General features: G+C 38.5%; 1 protein-coding gene across 3 annotated transcripts; it reads left to right on the top strand.

Moving 5' to 3' along the window:
• Positions 1–14: 14 nt before the first annotated feature.
• Positions 15–4,584, top strand: LOC124822089 (uncharacterized). Of its 3 annotated transcripts, none has more exons than XM_047294053.2 (8): positions 15–353; positions 548–1,894; positions 1,967–2,179; positions 2,270–2,324; positions 2,884–3,032; positions 3,630–3,722; positions 4,017–4,145; positions 4,256–4,584. In XM_047294053.2, exons 1-8 carry the CDS (start codon positions 285–287, stop codon positions 4,334–4,336), a joined length of 2,136 nt encoding a protein of 711 aa, XP_047150009.2. In that variant the 5' UTR covers positions 15–284; the 3' UTR covers positions 4,337–4,584. The 3 variants fall into 3 exon arrangements, with proteins under 3 accessions (XP_047150009.2, XP_047150011.2, XP_087960721.1); XM_047294055.2 differs by having other exon boundaries at positions 16–353; positions 2,000–2,179; XM_088104595.1 differs by having other exon boundaries at positions 16–353; positions 446–1,894.
• The last annotated feature ends 17,549 nt before the right edge of the window (positions 4,585–22,133 follow it).

Raw genomic sequence — 22,133 nt, 5'->3', positions numbered from 1 at the left:
GTTCAACAGAGCATTGTGGTGGAAGTGATGCAGAGAGAAGGAGGGAATCATTTGTGCGAATATGTGGCAAGAAAAAGGAACGATGATGGTCACAAGGTTGTGTGATTTGTGAATGGAAACTCCCCACACGTTACCCGCGCTCTTTCCCAACTCTTACAATCTCATACTTTAACTCTCATACTCTCTCACCACTTTAATTCCTCTCTCTCTTTCTCTCTCTCTTTCTCTCTCTCTAAATATCTATCTATCTATCTCCTACACTTCAAAACTCCATTCCTGCTACCATGGACCCTTTGGAGGTTCAGCCTCCTTGGGTTCCCGAAGACGACCTTCTCCTCAAGAACGCCGTTGAGGTACTCAATTCTCCCAAACCCAAACCCTACTCTCTCTTCCTCTCTTCAATTTTTACTCAATTGTGACATTATTTTCATGTCTTTTTTTGCAGAGTTAAGTAAATTGAATTACAAGTTGACATAGAATTAAGTGATTCCTGTTTGTTTGTTGCTTGCAATGTTCTGGTTGGTTTGATTGTGTTTGATTTGATTAGGCTGGTGCTTCGCTGGAATCGCTGGCAAGAGGAGCTGTTCGGTTCTCGCGGCGCTACTCCTTTAGGGAATTGCAAGATCGGTGGCTGTCTCTGCTCTATGACGGGGATGTTTCCACCGAGGCGGCTCTTGCCATGAGGAATTTGGAGCTGGCCAAGTCAGCTGCTGCCGGTGGTGAAGGAAGTGGTGGTAGTGGTGGGGAGAAGAGGAAATTTCAAAACACTGGTGGTGTTGGGAAAAAGATGAAATTTCAAAGCGTTCGCAAGCAGTACTGTAGCATGCAGAAAAAACTTCGCCGGCACCGCAGTGGCGTCATGTCTTCCGAGGTAAAGAACGAGGTGGTGGGGTGTGAGGGAAAAGAGAATGTGGTGGTTGACGGTAATTTAAATAGTGATTTTGTGAATAGTAGTGTAGTTGGTTATGGGAATTGCTTGGGGTCAGAGGGGGTAGAGGTGGGGCAATTGGGTGATTTGGTGAGTGATGTACCTCTGTGGAAAACGATTGAGGATGTTTGTTTGCCTGATTTGCCTGTTCATGTTAGTGTGGAGGGTAAAAGTTGTGTTTCTGAAGGGGGAGTGGATTTGAAAGATGAGTGCGGGAATGGTGGGTTGAAATTGAATGCTCCTGATGCCAAAAGTCTCTCAAACTTGGCAAATGAGGATGGACTTCTCTTTATGAATGTAGAGGGGAAGGAGGTAATGGCTATGGATAAGAATAAGGATAAGCCGTGTCATGATAATGTTGATTCACTTCTGTTGAGTTCTTCCGCTGATGTTCCTGTATTGCAGAAGTTGGATGTGGAAGCAAAACTTTCTGTGCCTGGTGGGTGTGTTTCTGATGGGCAGGGAATTGCAGCTAATCCATTAGGTGCCAGTTGTGGTGATCAGCATTTCGATTCTGATCCCAGAAACAATGCTGCATTGTCAGCTGTAGCACAAAGTCCTCACTCTGAACACAGTGAGGGATTTATGATCTGTGTGTTGAATACTGAGCACCCTGATATCCCATGCAATGTTAATTTGGACGTGTCCGTCGTGATTCCTGAATTAGCAGCTCTAAAATCCCAACCAGTTGTTAAAGAGGCGGGGTTTTCGGAATCTGCTATTAATAATCAAAGAAGAAATGGACCAGATGGAAGCCTGAAGAAAGAAGCCGTTCTTTCTCAGTCTATTGCTTCAAAAAATTCAAGCTACAAACCTGTTGTGTTTGGACTGAAAAGTGAAAATCCTGGAAGAAACGCTATCACTGCAGTTTCTAGACAGAATAACAATGTTGATGTCAACCCAAGTCATGGCAGATCAGTTCGTGCAACTGTGAAGCCTGCCTTACATGGACATCTGAAACAAGAGGTAAAATGTGTTGATCCAAGGATGTCTTATGATTGGAAAGTCATCAGGGAACTAATTTATGATTTTACTTAGGAAAATTTCACTGAAGGTGTATCACATAAACAGGATATCGACGATCCAGTTGCTGCACATGTTAAGGCTGAGGAACATAAAGCTTTATCAAAATCAGAAGCAAAATCATTATCTCTTGATCAGGAAGGAGGTGATATTGAAGACGATGGTGAAGACGATTATGATGATTATTGTGGTGATGAACTTCCTTACTTTTCTGATGTTGAGACAATGGTATGTAGAATATGTTGCATTGAATGGTAATTTTTCCCTGTATTTGGTTGTGTTAAGTTATATCTCATGTTCTTGATCTTGCCTTCCCAGATTCTTGAAATGGATTTATCTCCAATGGATCAAGATCCAAACGCAAGGAGAGAAGGTAAATCATCTAACTCAAGACAAAACAAAAGTATGACACTTCTCTTAATGCTTTTAATTTGAAAAGAGAAACAAGTTGCAAAAGGATCCCTACCCCCATGTGAGATCTAGGGAGAGCTAATTCTATAAAACTTAAGTGGATGGGTTTTTTCAGTAACTGGAAGTCTAGAGTATATGGCTAACCTGGTCCTAAGGCAGCAAGCCTTACTGTTGTGGCCTAGTTCTCACCCTCTGCTTAAGGCATTATATTTTTGCTCAAAATTTGTTAAAAGTTGAAGTTAAATGGTTGAATTTCTAAACGAAATTTAAAATTGATAGTTTGGTTTTTTATTATTTTACCCGTGATTTTTGTTTATAATCAAATAAGCATTCTGTGTTTTAATAATATTCCAGTTGGTCTCCGCTAAAGTTTCAAACCAAATACCAGCGGTGGTGTTTATAATGTAGATTCAAATATTGCGCTCTGATGTTTTATTGATAACAATTTTCGTTATTGGATTAATTGATGTCTTGGCATTTTAATGATGGTTGTCTTTTAATATTGTAATCTTTTGTTACAGTATTGAGATATCAACATGAAGAAAGCAGGAAGACCATCATGAGATTGGAGCAAGGTGCTCAGTCCTCTATGGGAAGAGCCATTAGAGCTCAGGGTGCACTTGCAGTAGTGTATGGGCGAATTCTGAAGGAATATATTAGAAAAAGCAAGGTGAAATTTTGAATTTGCATCTGTTGTTTTCTTTTAAAATGTGGAATGGTAAAATTTTCCCCATAGTTTCTTCCTCCCAAGTCACCGTAATGAATTTTGTGAATTTCCCTTTTGAATATGTTTGATACCGTTTTAAGGAATGTGTGCATCCTATTGTTATTTCCACACTTTGATTTTCTGTCATGCATAGTTATGGTCTAGTTATCATTGCATAGCCATTAATGCTTGAGCTCTGGTAATATGGAAACAAAATGGTTGTGATTAGTAGATGTTTCATATTTGTTCTAGCTGTTCGATGGTTGTTGAATATTTTATTTCTATTAGTTGAGCCTTTTTGTGGCTTCCAATGGTTTAATTTAATTTTGTGCAAAATCATTGGATTCTGCAGTGACATCGTCTCTGAAATTTTTTTGACCCTTAGTAGAGTGAACCGTAATACATTGAATTGCCACGTCCACAGTATGCCTTAACAGTGAATGTAAATTGGGATTTTTGTGTTTGCCTAATCTGGTACTGCTCATTTCCGGTAGTTTGTGATGTTTATTCCCAATATATAATCATTTTTCTCGGTCTGTACAATCTGTTTTTGTTTAACAGGTTGTACTTGGCAGAGCAACTAATGATGTACATGTTGATATTGACTTGGGAAAAGAAGGGGAGGAGGTGGCTACAAAAATATCTAGAAGACAGGTAAGTTTTTGGAACAAAATTTCTTGGCATGCTTTTTTGCTGATGAAGTTGTTATTAATCTACTGAGAATGTGATGGTGTTCTTATGGATCTTTTGGTGATTGAATTAAATGCGTTATGATGAAGTCTAGACCCGTATCATTTTCGTTAGACATGTGCCTCGTATTGAGCAAGGACTAGAATAATATTATTTTCTGATGGAGTAAATCCAGAAATTTTCAAGATCTTCTAAATTTTAAATTTCCTCCACTGAATTTACAGTAGTATGAATAATAAATTATTTTTTATCTTAAAGGCTTTAATAAAGCTCGACGCAGATGGTTCTTTCATAATTAAAAATCTTGGCAAGAGATCTATCTTCTTGAATGGCAAAGAAATTGCTACAGGACAAGCGCGGGGTCTTGGTGCTAGTAGTGTGATCGAGGTAACTGTTTTTCCTTTCTATTTTAAACAACTTTTACATTAAAATGCTGCAGTTTTGTTCTTTAATTTTGGAACATGACAATAATTTGTGGAAAATGAATTTCCATGCAGATTAGAGGCATTTCACTCATCTTTGAGACCAATAATAGGTGCGTGAAGAGGTTTTTAGAAAATGTGAATGAGAAGGTATGAAGATAAAAGGAAGAGGGGAAGGGGTTTGTCTGTAAGAATAGAAACGGCGTCGAATGTTAAGGATTTTAGGGTAGCATTCGTATGCCAGCCAAAAATATAAGTTATACCAACTAATATTTTATATTTATGTGTTGTAGATCGAAAGTCAGAAAGTGTACATATAGATAGAAGATGAAAAGGCCTCAGAGTAGATATAGTATAATATGTAATTTGGCAGCTGTGCAATGGGAACTTATTGTTATTTTGTATGTTTCTTATTTCCCATTTTGATGTAATAGGTTATTTTTAATGAAACAGACGTCCCAACCCCCAAGTAGGAATAATCATCAATAAATAATTCTTAAACAATGGTATGGTTTCCAACATTTCTGAAGCTGTGTCTATTTAATATAAGGGTATTCGATGCTACCTTGTGTCAGTTTTCCATGAGCAATTCTGGATCATGTCCTTTATTATTTTATAAACTTTTCTGTTGAACTTGGAGGACTGAACCTCCCATTTCATTACTCATTGATTTATGGCATTCTCACCTTTCACTTTTTAAAAAATATCGCGGTTGATTTGTCGGAATAACACTTCTTTCAAGATAGGAGAAAAGGTTAAAGAACAGCTTTTTGGGCAATAACTTCATAAAAAAAAGTAAGGTGTGGCACCCTGAAGGCTAGCCGTTGTTTTAAAGTTCCAGCGGCAAGATCTTAAGTAAGTTTGTAGCTGTTGGTTGCGTTGTATATCAAAGCATTTGTAAGACTAGCAGCCAAAAACTACATGGTTTGTACTAGTGATGAACTACATGCCTTGCCCCAGTGAGCAACAAAAGAATCAAGTACAAATCCCTTTCCTCAAATTTCTCCATTTCAGTCCTCTTACCCTTTGGGAGGGGGAATGCTAGGTTAAACTGACCTCAGAATATTGAGGGGAAGAAGTTACAGAAGATCACCTTTCTTAAGCTGGTATGTGAGCGTCTAATATACACTAGAGCTCAAATTTGGAGAAATGAATACGGGAATTAAGATAACACAACTCCATAGCACTGTTAAGAAAATAAGGAATTAGGTCAAAAATTAAGATGATTTGATGGCAATTTTCTATATGCACACTATAAATCTTTCTTTTTCACTCATTCGATATATCTTTTCAAAACAAAATGGTGACATGATAATGGATTTTAACTATGTTATTTTAATCTACTTAAAGATCAGAATATGAATATTGTTTGTGAGACGAAAATGAAATTCTAAAAATTAGAATAGAAGAATCAAGATGAAACTTCATGGAACAAAAAATTAATTGAAACTGAAAAAAAATTGTATATACTGATACTTTTCTTTGTATAATGGTATAGATAATAACCATTATAATTTATAATTTATAATTTAAAACTAAAAATAAATATAAGTTCATAAACATAAATTAATATCATTAAATTTATTATTTAGGAAGTTTAACCCAACGTGTTAGTTGATAATAATAATTTATTATTAGTAATTTCATTTATTATATTAATAGTTTACTCATATTAATAATTATCAGTGAAGAAAATATTAATTTATTAGTTATATATTGAGTAATATGTCCGTAATTATGATACACTAAAAATGAAATTATAAGTATACAAATATTTAAATAACAAGCTCTTAAAAAATATCAGTTTAAGAAATACTATAAACTTTATTAAATCAATTATTAAGTAGGTATGACTGAGAGATTATTTAAGTGTAACTAATTATTTATTTTATTAATATAAAAAAATTGTTGTATATAATAGCTGTGATTATATTTTCTTTCCCTAAAGATTTTGTTTTGCCTCTTAGAAACATCTCCCTTGCTCTAGAGTGTGCCAGTCTTCAAGCTACGAATTTTCTCCCATCTTCAAGCTATAAGATCTGTCCATCAAAGCACCCACCACCACTATTGCTCACACATCACCAAAGATTATCGCCATCTTTGTGATTCGTTCGTCAGTGTCTCCATCATTCCAAAGAGGTATTTCCCCTTCATTCTTTTTCACTCCCTATTGATTTATCGCATCTATGCCATTTTTTGTTGAAGCCCTAACTCCTAAATATTTGCATTCTTCTCGTTTCTGAATCCTATGAATTTCCTATTGCGGTTTTGCCCATCTTTTTCTTTGTGATATGTCTTCTGTTATTCGTATTATAAAGAATATCTTCTACTATTAAGATTTCAAAGAATATGTTATCTAGTTATAGGCTGCAATGATGTGGAAATATATAGTTGTAGTCTGCAACGATAATGATGCATACAAGGTCAGATTATGTGATTTTGGTGTTTATATCTATATATATGATTTTAATCATAGATGAAATGGTGATGATTGGGACCTTGAGAAGTTGTCTATTAATATCTTCTTGGCTTCTTGAATAGAGTTGTAAACTTACTTATGGTTTATGAATTATTACTAGCCTACATTTGAAAAACCTTTTTTAGGAGGTTTCCTGAAGTGGAGTAACAGAAGAATAGCCCAAGATTAAGATGAGTTTGACTCTTTTACAATACTTTAATTAACATTTATAATTAATATGATGCATGTATACATATCAAATTATATATTTTATTAGATAGTTTAGTATGTTATAATTTTATTATATTTAAATTAATATTTTTATTTTATACTTATAATTATATTATTAAATAAAATATAGTTTAATATAGCTATTGATTATAATATATTTATTAATTTTATAAAGAAAAAAACTTATAACATTTAATACATTTTGACAAAGTCTCAAACATGATAAAAGAAACACGGAATGTGGTCAAAATGTCAAAATATTGGATTAATTATAATAAATTTACACTAATTTTTTTTATAATTATTAAATATATTTAATATATATATATATATATATATATATATTGGATTATTAAAGAGAAATAAATAATGGGCAAAGTATAAGTTTAAGTTATACATTAAGAAAACATATAATAAAAATTTCCATAAACTTATTATTCATAAATTCATTATTTTAAACATTTAAATTGAGATGTTATTTAGTTTTGATTAGATCTCATGAATTTTTCGCACAATAAAATTTAAATATTATTATATATACTTTAAAAATATATTTAGTGAGTTATAAAAAATTAAATATGTTTAGTTAGTCAAAGATCTTAATATCCTATGTCATTAAATAATTTTTCCATATAAACAAACAACTAAGTCTATTAAAACCTTTTACAAATATATTTTAATATGATTAAAATGTTTATATATAATTCTTTAACAAATTAAAAACATTTAAATTTTAGGAGTTAATTTTAATTTTTTATTTATTTTAAAAATGAATATTTTTTTTAAAAAAGAAGATTCGTGTGCGGGTTTTAATTCACTGAACTTTTGCGGATATTTTAATTAAATAAACTTTTTCAATGAGACTTTTTAGACATGTAATTCGAGATCAAACTAAACTATACGAGGGAACCAAATTGATAGTATATTCTTGAATAAGAAATGTCATCGCACAACCATTCAACAATCTCACTGGTATTGGTTTTTGTACTTATGATCCTCCTGAACTCGTGAACCGAACGACTCTATCTAGGCTGACCGACCATCTCGGTCGACCAACCCCTAGGCTGACCGTATGTACCGTATGGTCCTCCCGACCTCGTGAACCGAACGACTTTATCTAGGCCGACCAACCATCTCGGCTGACCAACCACCAGGCTGACCGCATGGTTAGATTATAAATAGTGATAACTCATTAACACCCTAATGCAGGTTAAGGTGTCATTTGGCTGTTATTAGGTCAGTAAAAGGTAAAAGTCCATAAGCCCATCACAACTAGTATAAATAAAGGTCTTAGGTATGACTTCGAACCAGACTGAACACGTTGCACATTATACACTACTTGCATCACTTATTATAAACGTTCGGTCATTTTACTGACTTGAGCGTCGGAGCACCTTTAATAGGTACGCCCCCATCCGGCTTAGAGAAGGAGGGATAGCAAGCTACATCCGACAAGTCTTCAACACCCGTCCGCCACAAGAATCGTTCGTCCGCTTCAACGTTCGTCCAGCTCCTAACGTTCGTCCGCTTGGAGCTACGTCTGACAAATCTTCAACACCCGTCCGCCACAAGAATCGTCCGTTCGCTTCAACGTTCGTCGAGCTCCCAACGCCCGTTCTCTTGGAGCTACTTCCGACAAGTCTTCAACATGAAGCGCTTCGAATAACGTTTGTCCGTCCGGTCTTTAACGTCCACCCAGTCTTGAATACAACCAAAAGTGTTTTAGCAGTCTCAGCATCAGTACGTCGACTCGGCCCCTACATATTGATCCGAATTGTAAAAACTCTCACCATCAGGTGCTTCCTTAAACTTGGTTTCAATCTCACGACCGTTGATGGCCCCAGTCGCCTGGCCTTATCTTAGGCCTCGACTCCACGGTCGTCCATGGCCCCAGTCGTCCGGCCTTATCTTAGGCCTCGACTCCATGGTCGTCCACGGTCCAGTCGTCCGGCCTTATCTTAGGCCTTGACCTCACGGCCGTCCATGGCCCCACTCGTCTGATCTTATCTTAGGCCTCGACTTCATGGTCATCCATGGCCTCACTCGTCCGGCCTTATCTTAGGCCTCGACTTAACGGTTGTCCATGGCCCCACTCGTCCGGCCTTATCTTAGGCCTCAACTTCACGGTCGTCCATGGCCCCACTCGTTCGGCCTTACCTAGGCCTCGACTTCACAGTCGTCCATGGCCCCACTCGTCCGGCCTTACCTTGGCCTCGACTTCACGGCCGTTCCTGGCTCCAATCGTCCAACCTCAACTGTTTGGCCGTCTGGCCTCCACCTCTCGGCCATTCGGCCTCAGGTACTTAACCAAACCTTAAACCCTAAACCCACTATTTGGTCTTTATCATGACAAAATTGAAACAATCTATAACAATTTTTTTCTTAGCAATTGTCCCACTAAAAATTAAACTAGTAGTGTTAGAATTTGATATTAATTGTTCAATTAAATGCTTACTAATAGGAAAAATAACGAGTAATAGTTCAATTTGCAGACGTTGCATCCAAACATGAAAAAGAAAATATGGCTTAACTCACGACTAAGTGGACGGGTGTGAATTGGTTAAACGATAACCTCTTAACTTTTCAAATTTCCTTCAAAACTTTGATTGAGAGGGTAAGACGAGCAAAATTAATGGTTACAATGAAACAAGATAAATCAAGATGATGTGGTCAATATGAAAAGAGAGAACCATAAGTTTTTACATTGGTTCTATTCAACAAAAAATTATGTGGAATCTAATTAAGTAATCTTAAACTGTTATATCATATTTTTGAGTTGTTTAGTAACATAACTCCTATGTATTTTATTCAGATTGCATAATATAATCAATCATGAAAACTAATTTTGATAAAAATTATTAATTGTGAAACATTGATTGACACACATACTTTTAGTAACATAATTGATCATATGATCATTGTTAATAATGAGTGTGAAATGACAAGTACACTAGTCGTAACATAGCAAGTAATAAATAAATTATTATTCTTTCAACACATGGTAATTTTTGCATTTAATAACTAATTTAAACAAACTATATTACAAAAACACACAAAAATTCGTTTTGGAATTTTATCAAATAGTTGGTGTGCAAAATAAAAATTAACAGGAAAATTTACTCATGCATATTTAATCATCTTAATTTCAATTTTTTTGTTAAAATAAGCTCATAAACTTACTCAAATCCTAATTCTCTATCAACTTAAGCATGTGATTCTTTGTTAAGTTTCAATTCCTTAAATGCTTATAACAAACAAACTTGTGTGATGATCAAGAGTCTAAAATTACTATTGAATTAGCTCTATTCCTAAATGCTACACAAGATATTTTTCAATACCCTATGAATCAATAAGATAGAGATCTAACCACACAACAAGCATTAAGTAAAAAAGTAAAATACTAACATTGAAATGGAAAAACATAAAAATTAATCAACTTAAAAACATACACATTAAGTTTATTACATCTAATCCTAACAATTAAACTTAATTATCTAGTTTTATGGAAAGCTTAGAACGTTCAAATGAAGAAATGAGAAAGATTGGAATAAAAAAGAATTAATTATCTATTTTTATGGAAAACTTAGAACGTTCAAATGAAGAAATGAGAAAGATTGGAATAAAAAAGAATATGAAGAGTCTTTCGATGGTGAAAACGTCATAAAAGGTAATGCATTCATTTACTTATGTCACTTGTATAACTATCATAAAAAATTTGTCTATTTTAATGCATATAAATCGTTTTATTTCATAAATTTATATGTTGAATGTTTTATAAAAGTGAAAATATACATTTATGTTATGACACTTGTCAACCATGTAATTTTTTTTTTTCAAGTTTGACTATATGTAACGTAATAAAGTCATTGTAAACCTTTTGTTTGCCAAACAACTTCTTCAAGCTCTAAGAGTGATAATATAGTTCTTATATAAGTTTTGTTCAAGTGCTATGTATTATTATAAAAGTTGGAAAATCATATCTATGTGTAATTTATTTTACATTCAGTAATTACAAATGTTAGTAGAAAAATATTCTGATTGTGAAATTGTAGTTAATAATAGGTTTAAATGTATTGCATTCTAGGATAATTGATTTGCAATATTTGAATCCTTCAATACATCTTAAAAGACCAAAATTTATATTTTAAAACATAATCCTTTTTTATTTTACCGAGTATATAAATCTTTTTGGACGACTTCTGTTAATAATACCATTTTTATTAAAAATCTGTGTATTTAAAAAAAATTCTTCCTATTTCAAAGCATTTACCATAATTATTTTTAATTTTATTTTCCTCTTTTAAATTTTATGAATAAAACTCAATTTAAATGTTTAAGCTAACTATTATTATTCAAAAGTTTTCATCTAAAAATAAACTAACTACGTCTCCAAAAAAAATATAAACACTTAAACATTACTTTTAAGGATATAAATAACATTATTGTAAGTAAAAATTACTAATGACAAAATTTTAACTAATTACATCAATAGAATTATTGGGTTTATGTATATATAATTTGGTAACGTTGTGCATATATTCAGTAAATAAGTAACCGTGAGAATCCTTGTTAATGAAGTGTAAAATTATAAGTAGTGTTTAATTTTTTGGTCCCGCAGTTTCGGTAAGTTTTTGCAATCCTTCTCAGAATATTGAACATATCTCGATATTAATTGGAAACGTAAATGTACGTGACAACTCAGAGAAATTATTTATAATTTCTCTCATGCAAAAGTCTATTAGTCGATCATTAATTAGCATAAAAATATTTACAGGTTATTTTACACATAAATATTTATCAAATTTTATAAACATGTTTAAAATAAAATTATTATCTAATATATAAATTCAAATTAAATAAAATTGTTATTTCATATATAAAATTCAACTAAAAGTATAACTTAAATGAAATTATTTTTCTAAAACAAATTTAAATAAGTTCTATAAAAAAATATAACTTTAAATAAACTTAATTTTTAAAAAATAATTTTAGTCTCGTACGTCTAAATAAAAGATACGTGTAAAATTAAACTCTCTTTATTCTCCAATTATTAATATTTTTAATTAATAATTTTATTTTGATAATTTATTTTTAAAATATATAATTAAAAGCACTGAAAATGAGTAGTGAGTAGTCTATATAGGTAAGTATAAATAAATACAATCATAAATGTCTTATATTTATTATAAATTTTTTAAGTGCAGATATTGGCAGCGCAAATTTTGTATCATCCCTCTAAGCGACAAGGTATAATTTAATAATGGAAAAATACGTTTTTAATTATTTGATTTTGGTCAAACTTTATCTTAGTTTCTATACTTTTCAGATTGATAAAGTTAGTCGTTGAACTCAGTGACCATAACAAAATGTTAAGTTATAATACATAAATAAAAGAAAAATTATTGATAAGTTAGAAAACTGAATTAATTATTTGGTAATTTTAAAAGTAGAAAGATTGAAAGCAAGTTTGACAAAAAGAATACAGTAAATAAAAGCAAATTATTTTACTTCAGACCTGTAAGCGACGAAAGTGTGGTTTTTGCATTAAAGGCCTAATTTACATATTTGGGTGTTTTTTCTAAAAAAAATTATAAATTTGGATTAATAATTATTGGGTTGGAAAATTCACTATAAAAAATTGTCACTCGGATAACAATTATGCCTTAGTATGATTTTGATTGAATTATGGTACTGCATGTTTGTTCTTGTTCAAAATTTGGAAATTTCGTTTTTAGCAAATTTTGGGATTTTGCTAATTAATAGTTTAATTCCATGTATTGATAAGAAAAATTGAGTTTTCAAAACGTTAATTGTTATGAAATGGATGAATTTGTCCAAAGATATTGTGGTTGTTTATTTTATGTGAAATATATTGAATTTAATGGTTTATAGTGTCATGTTGAAAGTTGATGCATGTGAGGTTAAATTATGGGTCATAGAGTAATGTGACATTGGAGTTGGTTTGGGATTGTATTGTGTAATGCAATGGAGGATGAAAAATTCATAATCAAGTTGGGACTTGGAATTATAATCATTTTTGAATTGTGAATTGATATTACTTAGCTAACGATGGGTATCTACTCACATCTGGATTTTGTAAATGTTAGAATTTATGTGTGCTTAGGATGAAATTGGAATGAGATATTTCGATTGTTATAATGGCTTACTTTGGAATCAATTATAGAACATTTTGAAATGAGTTTGAGGAGAGAAAAGTGCAAGATACCAAATTATACAGTGAACAAGCCACAATATCACTTCCAAGGAGCATATGGTGTTGCGTTGTGCAGTAGCTTAGGGACACTAAGCGCCAACTTTAAAATTTGCAAGTTAATGGCCATTTCGTGAAAAGATGTTGAGCGATGGTTATGCTGCTCTGCACCCCCAAGTCAGAGAGCTTTTGCAATCCTGGCACTGAGCGCACCCACTGATGAGCACTAGTCTTCTTAGCTTTTCTCTTTTTTTGTGTTTTATGATTCCAATGCTTTTTGGTCTTTGATTTATGTTGTCTAATATATTAATGATGTCTATCTACTATAACATGGTGTGCTTGATGGTAATGTGAAGAATTATACGGAAGGAAGTCATATTTGTTATAGTTACTATTACGTGCATTCATATAAGGAGTTAATAGTGAAGGTTTATTTTGATACTGTGATACTCATTCAAGACTAAGACTTATGTAGAGTGTACCAGAGGTGCCGGATGCCGTACGGAAGGACGCCCACATAGACGGCGCCATATGTACCGATAGAGGACGTCTACCCAAAGTAGAACGACCGCCCAAGAGCTGGACGTCCGCCCAAGAAGTGGACGTCCGCCTTAGTTGGCGTGTCCGCCCAATAAACCGGACGTCCGCCAAACAGTCTGGACCGAGCGTCCTTAGGAACCGGACGTCCGTCCAAGGACGTCCGTCATCCGCCAGTCCGCCCAATAATCTGGTACGCGTTCACGAGCCGGACGCTCGCCCAAGGATTGTACGTCCGCCCAAGAGCTGGGCGTCCGCCCAAAGAGTGGACGACCGCCCAAGAGCTGGATGTCCGCCCAAGGAGTGGACGACCGCCCAAGGAGTGGACGACCGCCCAAGGAGTGGACGACCGCCCAAGGAGTGGACGACCGCCCAAGAGCTGGACGTCCGCCCAAGGATTGGACGTCCGCCCGAGAGCAGGACGCCCACCTAGGGTAACATCCCTGACCGACCATCATTCCCAACCGACGCACGTTGCTGATTACACGGTTAAATGCTAATGACACATTAAAGTCCTTAACGAAGATTAAGGTATTATTGGGCCGTCCCCAGGCCCCCAAAAGGTAAAAGCCCATTACAATTCGCTATAAATAAAGGTCTCAGGTATGAACTCTGGACGAACTTGAATAACGATGCATACATGCATCACAATCACTCTGTCATATTACTGACTTGAGCGTCGGAGTGCCTTTAGCAGGTACCCGGCCCCTCCCCAACTGGGAGTGTGAAGCAGCGCCAGGAGGGGGAGGACGCCCGCCCGGCTTGGAGCAAAGAGCGAGCGTCTGGAGTAAGAGGACGTCCGCCCGGTTTTCCGCCCGGTTTGGAGCGTGGAGTCGCGATCGTCCATCTTCTCGTCCGCCCGGCAGTGCAGCTTACGTCGGTTCGCGGGATTCTGCAATGTCCGCCCGGTCCCTGCGTCTTCGTCGTTCGCCCGCCCGTCTCCGACGGCATGCTAGTGTCCGCCCGGCCTGGAGTGAGGAACAGCGTTCATCCTTCACGAGACCGTCCCCTCGGTATGTGTCAGCTGGAGAGAAAGCGCCCGCCCGTTCCCAGCGTTCGCCATCGGTCGTCCGCCCGTTCCCAGCGTTCGCCATCGGTCGTCCGCCCGTTCCCAGCGTTCGCCATCGGTCGTCCGCCCGTTCCCAGCGTTCGCCATCAGTCGTCCGCCCACTCAGGAATGTTTCAACAGGGTCCGCCCCGGACACAGTCGAAACATTTGGCGCCCACCGTGGGGCCGTGTGACTTTGGTTACCCAAAGATGACCACGAGAAATGAACACGGACAACCCCCTCACCAATACTTCATAGCCGCACGACATATGTCCTCGGCCGTTCGGCCTCAGCATAAACTTGGGCGTTCGCCCTCAGCATAATCTCGGACGTTCGGCCACAACCTATTCTCGGCCATTTGGACACATATTTTCGACCTTACAAGGTACGAACACACCCTTTAAGCTAGAAATACGATCATGTTTCCCTTATACTGCAGGTGACCAACCAATCCGGACCTAAGCGCTCGTCCACCCGGATTCAAAGAGCGCTCGTCCAATCCGGACTTAAGCGTTCGTCCAATCCGGACCTAAGCGCTCGTCCGCCCGAATTCAAAGAGCGCTCGTCCAATCCGGACTCAAGCGCCCGTCCACGGCCTCAGCGTATTATTGACCGTTCGGCCTCAGCATAGTCTCGGCTGTTCGGCCTCCTCATATTTAAGGACGCTCGATCTGAGCATTGTCTCGGCCGTTCGGCCTCAGCCTATCTTCGGCCGTTCGGCCTCGTCATCATTTCGGCCATTCGGCCTCCACATGATTAAGAGCGTTCGGCCTCAGCACAGTCTCGGCCGTTCGGCCTCAACCTATTCTCGGCCATTTGGCCATAGCATATTTTCGGCCTTACAAGGTACGGACACACCTTTCTTTAAACTTGAAATTCGCTATGTTCCCTTCATGGTGCAGGTAACCGGCAACAATGAAGACGAAGGGAAAGACCGTCCGCCCTACCAAACTCCAAGCTGGTGAAAAAGAGTGTTCCAACGAGAACAACTCTCAGCTTGGTTGGGCGACGAAGCGAAAGACCGTCCGCCCTACCAAACTCCAAGCTGGTGAAAAAGAGTGTTCCAACGAGAACAACTCTCAGCTTGGTTGGGCGACGAAGCGAAAGACCGTCCGCCCTACCAAACTCCAAGCTGGTGAAAAAGAGTGTTCCAACGAGAACAACTCTCAGCTTTGTTGGGCGACGAAGCAAAGCGCCGGCCGTCCATAACTCAGCCAAATCTGGCATTCAGCAATGACCGGCCGTCCGTAACTTAGCCAAATCTGGCATTCAACAAGAGCCGGCCGTCCATAACTTAGCCAAATCTGGCATTCAACAAGAGCCGGCCGTCCATAACTCAGCCAAATTTGGCATTCAGAAAAGCGCCGGCCGTCCATAACTCAGCCAAATCTGGCATTCAACAAGAGCCGGCCGTCCATAACTTAGCCAAATCTGGCATTCAACAAAGCGCCGGCCGTCTATAACTTAGCCAAATTTGGCATTAAGCAAAGCGCCGACCGTCCATAACTTAGCCAAATCTGGCATTCAACAAGAGCCGGCCGTCCATAACTCAGCCAAATCTGGCATTCAGCAAAGTGCCGGCCGTCCATAACTTAGCCAAATCTGGCATTCAACAAAGCGCCGGCCGTCTATAACTTAGCCAAATCTGGCATTCAGAATTGACCGGCCGTCCATAACTTAGCCAAATTTGGCATTCAACAAGAGCCGGCCGTCCATTAGCCAAATCTGGCATTCAGCAGTCAACCGTCCGGCCATTTGTCCTCCAGGGCATGCCAAGTCGACCTCCACGAGGACCCCGCAATTCGGAGGCCATCTAGAAAATCCCTTCGCACAATAAAATTATGCTCGGGCTTGGGGGGCTTATGTAATAACAGGACCTCCCGGCATAGGACGAGCATCCAGCCATGTGGACGACCACCCAAGATGGGACGCCCGTCCAATGTGGCAAGCGTCCAACGACGTCCGCCCAAGATGGCATGCCCATCCAAAATGACGAGCGTCCGGCCAACCAAGACAGAACGTCATCCCAAAGAGGGGCCGTCCGCCCAAAGATGGAATTCGTGACGAGCGTCCAGCCATTTGGACGTCCGCCCAAAGATGGAATTCATGACGAGCGTCCAGCCATTTGGACGTCCGCCCAAAGATGGAATTCATGACGAGCGTCCAGCCATTTGGACGTCCGCCCAAAGATGGAATTCATGACGAGCGTCCAGCCATTTGGACGTCCGCCCAAGATGGAACGCCCGTCCAATGAGGCGAGCGTCCAGCCAACCAAGGCAGAGCGTATGTACCAGGGAGTGCAGAGCGTCACCTAAATGGCCAAATGCACATCCGCCAACCGGGTAGAACCCCTGTTTGTAAGAGAAAATTTGAAGAACTCACATGGAATTTTATCACCACAAGATAGCACCGCACTCTCTACACTCACAAAAAGTGTTCTTCAGGAAAATGCCGAGGGACGAAACGTCTGGGAAATATGTATAACCATGGCGTCAAATCTTTTCTTATTTTAGATGATTATTCATAATCCTACGCACACTACGTGCACTAGGACTTGGGGGGCTTATGTACCAGAGGTGCCGGATGCCGTACGGAAGGACGCCCACATAGACGGCGCCATATGTACCGATAGAGGACGTCTACCCAAAGTAGAACGACCGCCCAAGAGCTGGACGTCCGCCCAAGAAGTGGACGTCCGCCTTAGTTGGCGTGTCCGCCCAATAAACCGGACGTCCGCCAAACAGTCTGGACCGAGCGTCCTTAGGAACCGGACGTCCGTCCAAGGACGTCCGTCATCCGCCAGTCCGCCCAATAATCTGGTACGCGTTCACGAGCCGGACGCTCGCCCAAGGATTGTACGTCCGCCCAAGAGCTGGGCGTCCGCCCAAAGAGTGGACGACCGCCCAAGAGCTGGATGTCCGCCCAAGGAGTGGACGACCGCCCAAGGAGTGGACGACCGCCCAAGGAGTGGACGACCGCCCAAGGAGTGGACGACCGCCCAAGAGCTGGACGTCCGCCCAAGGATTGGACGTCCGCCCGAGAGCAGGACGCCCACCTAGGGTAACATCCCTGACCGACCATCATTCCCAACCGACGCACGTTGCTGATTACACGGTTAAATGCTAATGACACATTAAAGTCCTTAACGAAGATTAAGGTATTATTGGGCCGTCCCCAGGCCCCCAAAAGGTAAAAGCCCATTACAATTCGCTATAAATAAAGGTCTCAGGTATGAACTCTGGACGAACTTGAATAACGATGCATACATGCATCACAATCACTCTGTCATATTACTGACTTGAGCGTCGGAGTGCCTTTAGCAGGTACCCGGCCCCTCCCCAACTGGGAGTGTGAAGCAGCGCCAGGAGGGGGAGGACGCCCGCCCGGCTTGGAGCAAAGAGCGAGCGTCTGGAGTAAGAGGACGTCCGCCCGGTTTTCCGCCCGGTTTGGAGCGTGGAGTCGCGATCGTCCATCTTCTCGTCCGCCCGGCAGTGCAGCTTACGTCGGTTCGCGGGATTCTGCAATGTCCGCCCGGTCCCTGCGTCTTCGTCGTTCGCCCGCCCGTCTCCGACGGCATGCTAGTGTCCGCCCGGCCTGGAGTGAGGAACAGCGTTCATCCTTCACGAGACCGTCCCCTCGGTATGTGTCAGCTGGAGAGAAAGCGCCCGCCCGTTCCCAGCGTTCGCCATCGGTCGTCCGCCCGTTCCCAGCGTTCGCCATCAGTCGTCCGCCCACTCAGGAATGTTTCAACAGGGTCCGCCCGGACACAGTCGAAACATAGAGTAAAATTAGTTATATGATGAGTGGGACAAAATTAGTTATATGATGAGTGGGACAAGAGGTCGTGTTATTAAGAATGATCCTAAGGTTCTTATGATAGTTAAAGAGATTATCTCTGTGTATGATAGAGTGAAATTCATTAACAATGATTCTATAAGTAATAAAGGTCATCACAAGAGCAAAAACAATCAAGAATATACATCAATGCTTAAATCCAAATAATTATGTCTAAAGTTGTCCTTGTTTGTGATTGGTTAATTGATATTGTTTAGTTTGGTGTGTTTAGCATGATGTTTGATAGAGTTATTATGGTCGTTCGTCATCATCTGATTGTTGCCGCTCGCCATTCGTCCTTATCTGGTTATTGTCGCTCATCTTATCGCTCGACAGGTACGATCGTCATCGTGCCTGTCGTTCGTTCTGCTCGACAGGGTCGCTCGTCATCGTGACTGTCGCTCTCACTGGTCGACAGGAACGCTCGTCCTCATGACATCGTGCTTGTCGTTCGTTCTGCTCGACAGGGTCACTCGTCATCGTGACTGTCGTTCTCACTGGTCGACAGGAACGCTCGTCCTCGTGACATCGTGTCTGTCGTTCGTTCCGCTCGACAGGGTCGCTCGACATCGTGACTGTCGCTCTCGCTGCTCGACAGGAACGCTCGTCCTTTGCTCTGTCGTTCGTTCTTTTGCTTTGTTGTTTCCGTTTGCTTTCTTTGTATCGATCGTTCCCTTTTAGGACGTTCGGTCTAGGAAGCGTTTTTTTACTTCCTGTATATATACCTTTACCTTGTTGTTTTATTTCAATTTTTTCATTCATTCAATTCATTTTTTCTTCAATACAATTCTTTTCTTCTTTGTTCTCTGGTTCTCTTTCTCCTTTTTTTTTCTGTTATCTTACATGGTATCAGTAGACAAATACTTTTCTCATGGCTTTCTCCAATTCTATCACTGATCATCTTTGCAACCCTGCCAACCCTCTGTTTCTGCATCCCGGTGAGAATCCCGCTCTTATTCTTGTTACTCCTCTTCTTTCTGATAACAACTATCAACAATGGCGCCATGATATGCTCGTTGCTCTGGAAACCAAGAATAAAGAAAAATTCGTTCTTGGCACTTTTCCTTGCCCTGCTGATGATGATATTCTTCACGAAGCCTGGAAGCGTTGTAACAAGATGGTGATTTCATGGCTGACACGATCCATGACGCTCCCTATTAAACAATCTGTTATGTGGATGGAATCTGCTTATGAAATCTGGATTGATCTTCTTCAACGCTTTTCTCATGGTGACAAGTTTCGTATTGCTGATCTTCAAGAAGCCATTCATTCTTGTAAACAAGGTGATTCCACTGTATCTCAATATTATACTCGTCTTCAAATAATTTGGAAAGAGCTTTCTCTATATCAAACCATTCTTGTATGTACCTGCCATTCTCCCTGCAATTGTGGATTGTTAATCAAGATTCAACAAGATCGTAATGATGATTCTGTAATCAAGTTTCTCCGTGGGTTAAATGATGAATTCTCTTCTGTACGTTCTCAAATCATGTTAATGGAACCCATGCCAAATCTTACCAAAACCTTTTCTTTGATTCTTCAACAAGAACGTGAATTTCATAATTCGTCCTCACAAACTCCACAAGATTCTATGGCCAATTTCAATTCTTACGATCCTCAACACAAACCTTATAAAACTGATCGTTCTGGTACTTTTTCTGGTCGTGGACGAGGACGTAATATTAAATTTGGTGGTCGTTCTAAGTACTGTGATCATTGCAAAAGAACTAATCATACTTCTGATAATTGCTGGTTCAAATATGGTCTTCCTCAAGGTTATAAACCTGTCATCAAACCTCATTTAGCTATCTCCAATTCTTCTGCCAACATGACTAATGGTGATTCACACACCTCTACTGATAATTCTAATGATGATTCTTCTGCTGATAAAACTCAACCTCAATACACTTTTTCTCAAGATCAGTATAACGCCATTCTTAGTTTGTTGAAACAATCTCAATCTCCTACTACTAAGGAGGCCAGTGTTAATCAATGCACTCCACAATCATCAGGTTCTTTTTCTTCATTTAATATTTCTTCTTGGATTATAGATAGTGGCGCTACTGATCATATATGTTCTTCTAAATTTCTTTTTCATTCCTTGCATCCCATTACTCCTATTTCTATACGTTTACCAAATCATAGTTTTGTTACTGCTGAATTTTCTGGCACTGTAAATTTAGGCAATTTGATTTTACATAATACTCTTTTTGTTCCTAACTTCTCTGTTCATCTTATTTCTATTTCAAAATTATTACATTCAAATAATTTCTTCATTGTTTTTCATCAAGATAGCTGTCTCATTGTGCAGATGGATACTTACCAGACGATTGGAGTAGCTAAGAAATACAAGGGCCTTTTTTATCTTCTTAGTAATAATGTCACAACTACTTCTGAATTGAATATTTCTCATTCTGCCTTTCATAACAGTTCTAATAATTCCTGTAATTTGTGGCATATGAAACTTGGACATCCTTCAAATAAAGTTCTTCAAATTTTAGCATCTCAATATACTGATATTTCCTTTCAATCCTTTGATGCTTGTGACGCCTGTGCTTTTGCTAAACAAAAACGTCTTCAATTTTCTGTTAGCAAAACTAAATCTTCTTGTTTCTTTCACCTAATTCATGTTGATATTTGGGGTCCCCTCTCTATTTCTTCTATTGATGGATACAAATATTTTTTAACTATAGTTGATGACTATAGCCGTTTTACATGGATCCTTCTTTTAAAACAAAAATCTGATGTTAAAAACTTACTTCCAAACTTTATTCTCTTAACTGAAAATCAGTTTTCATGTAAACTTAAAATTCTAAGGTCTGACAATGGCAAAGAATTTTTTCTTAATGACTTTTACTCTACTAAAGGTATTTTTCATGAAACCTCTTGTGTTGCTACTCCTCAACAAAATGGCATTGTTGAAAGGAAGCATCAACATATTCTTAATGTTTGTCGTTCTTTACTTTTTCAATCTAAAGTTCTAATATTTTCTGGTCCTATGCTGTCAAACTTGCCATTCACATCATTAATAGACTTCCAACACCTTTTCTTCATAATCAATCTCCTTATGAATTAGTTTATTCCATCAAACCTGATTTTTCAAATCTAAAAGTTTTTGGCTGTTTATCTTACTCCAGCTCTGCCACTGCAGGACGTACAAAACTTGATTCCAGGAGCAATAAATGTATTTTTCTTGGGTATAAATCTGGAACCAAAGGGTTTGTACTGTATGATCTGTATTCACACTCAATTATTGTTTCTCGAAATGTGATTTTTCATGAACATATTTTTCCCTATAAAAATTGTTATACTTCCCCTTCTTCTCCTACAAATGATGATAATTCTGATGTTATTCTCTTTGATTTTCCTACTGTTCTACCTTTTTCCACTGCTCCAAATCATTCTCCTTGTAACATTCCTCACCCCACTGATAATATCATTACTCCTACTGTTGAACAACGAATCTCTCTTAGAAATAAAACTCGACCTACATATCTAGATGACTATTACTGTGGTATCACTTCTGCTATTCAACCAATTCATACTACCCCATATCCCATGCATTTGTTTCTTTCTTATAATAAATGTTCCTCTAACCACACTTCTTTTTGTCATAATATTTCTGCTCAAGTT

This window comes from Vigna umbellata, chromosome 1, assembly GCF_029865625.1.
Source record: "Vigna umbellata cultivar VRB3 chromosome 1, Vumbellata_1.0, whole genome shotgun sequence".
In the NCBI taxonomy this organism is placed as follows: domain Eukaryota; kingdom Viridiplantae; phylum Streptophyta; class Magnoliopsida; order Fabales; family Fabaceae; genus Vigna; species Vigna umbellata.
This window is presented reverse-complemented; position numbering and strand designations above follow the sequence as displayed.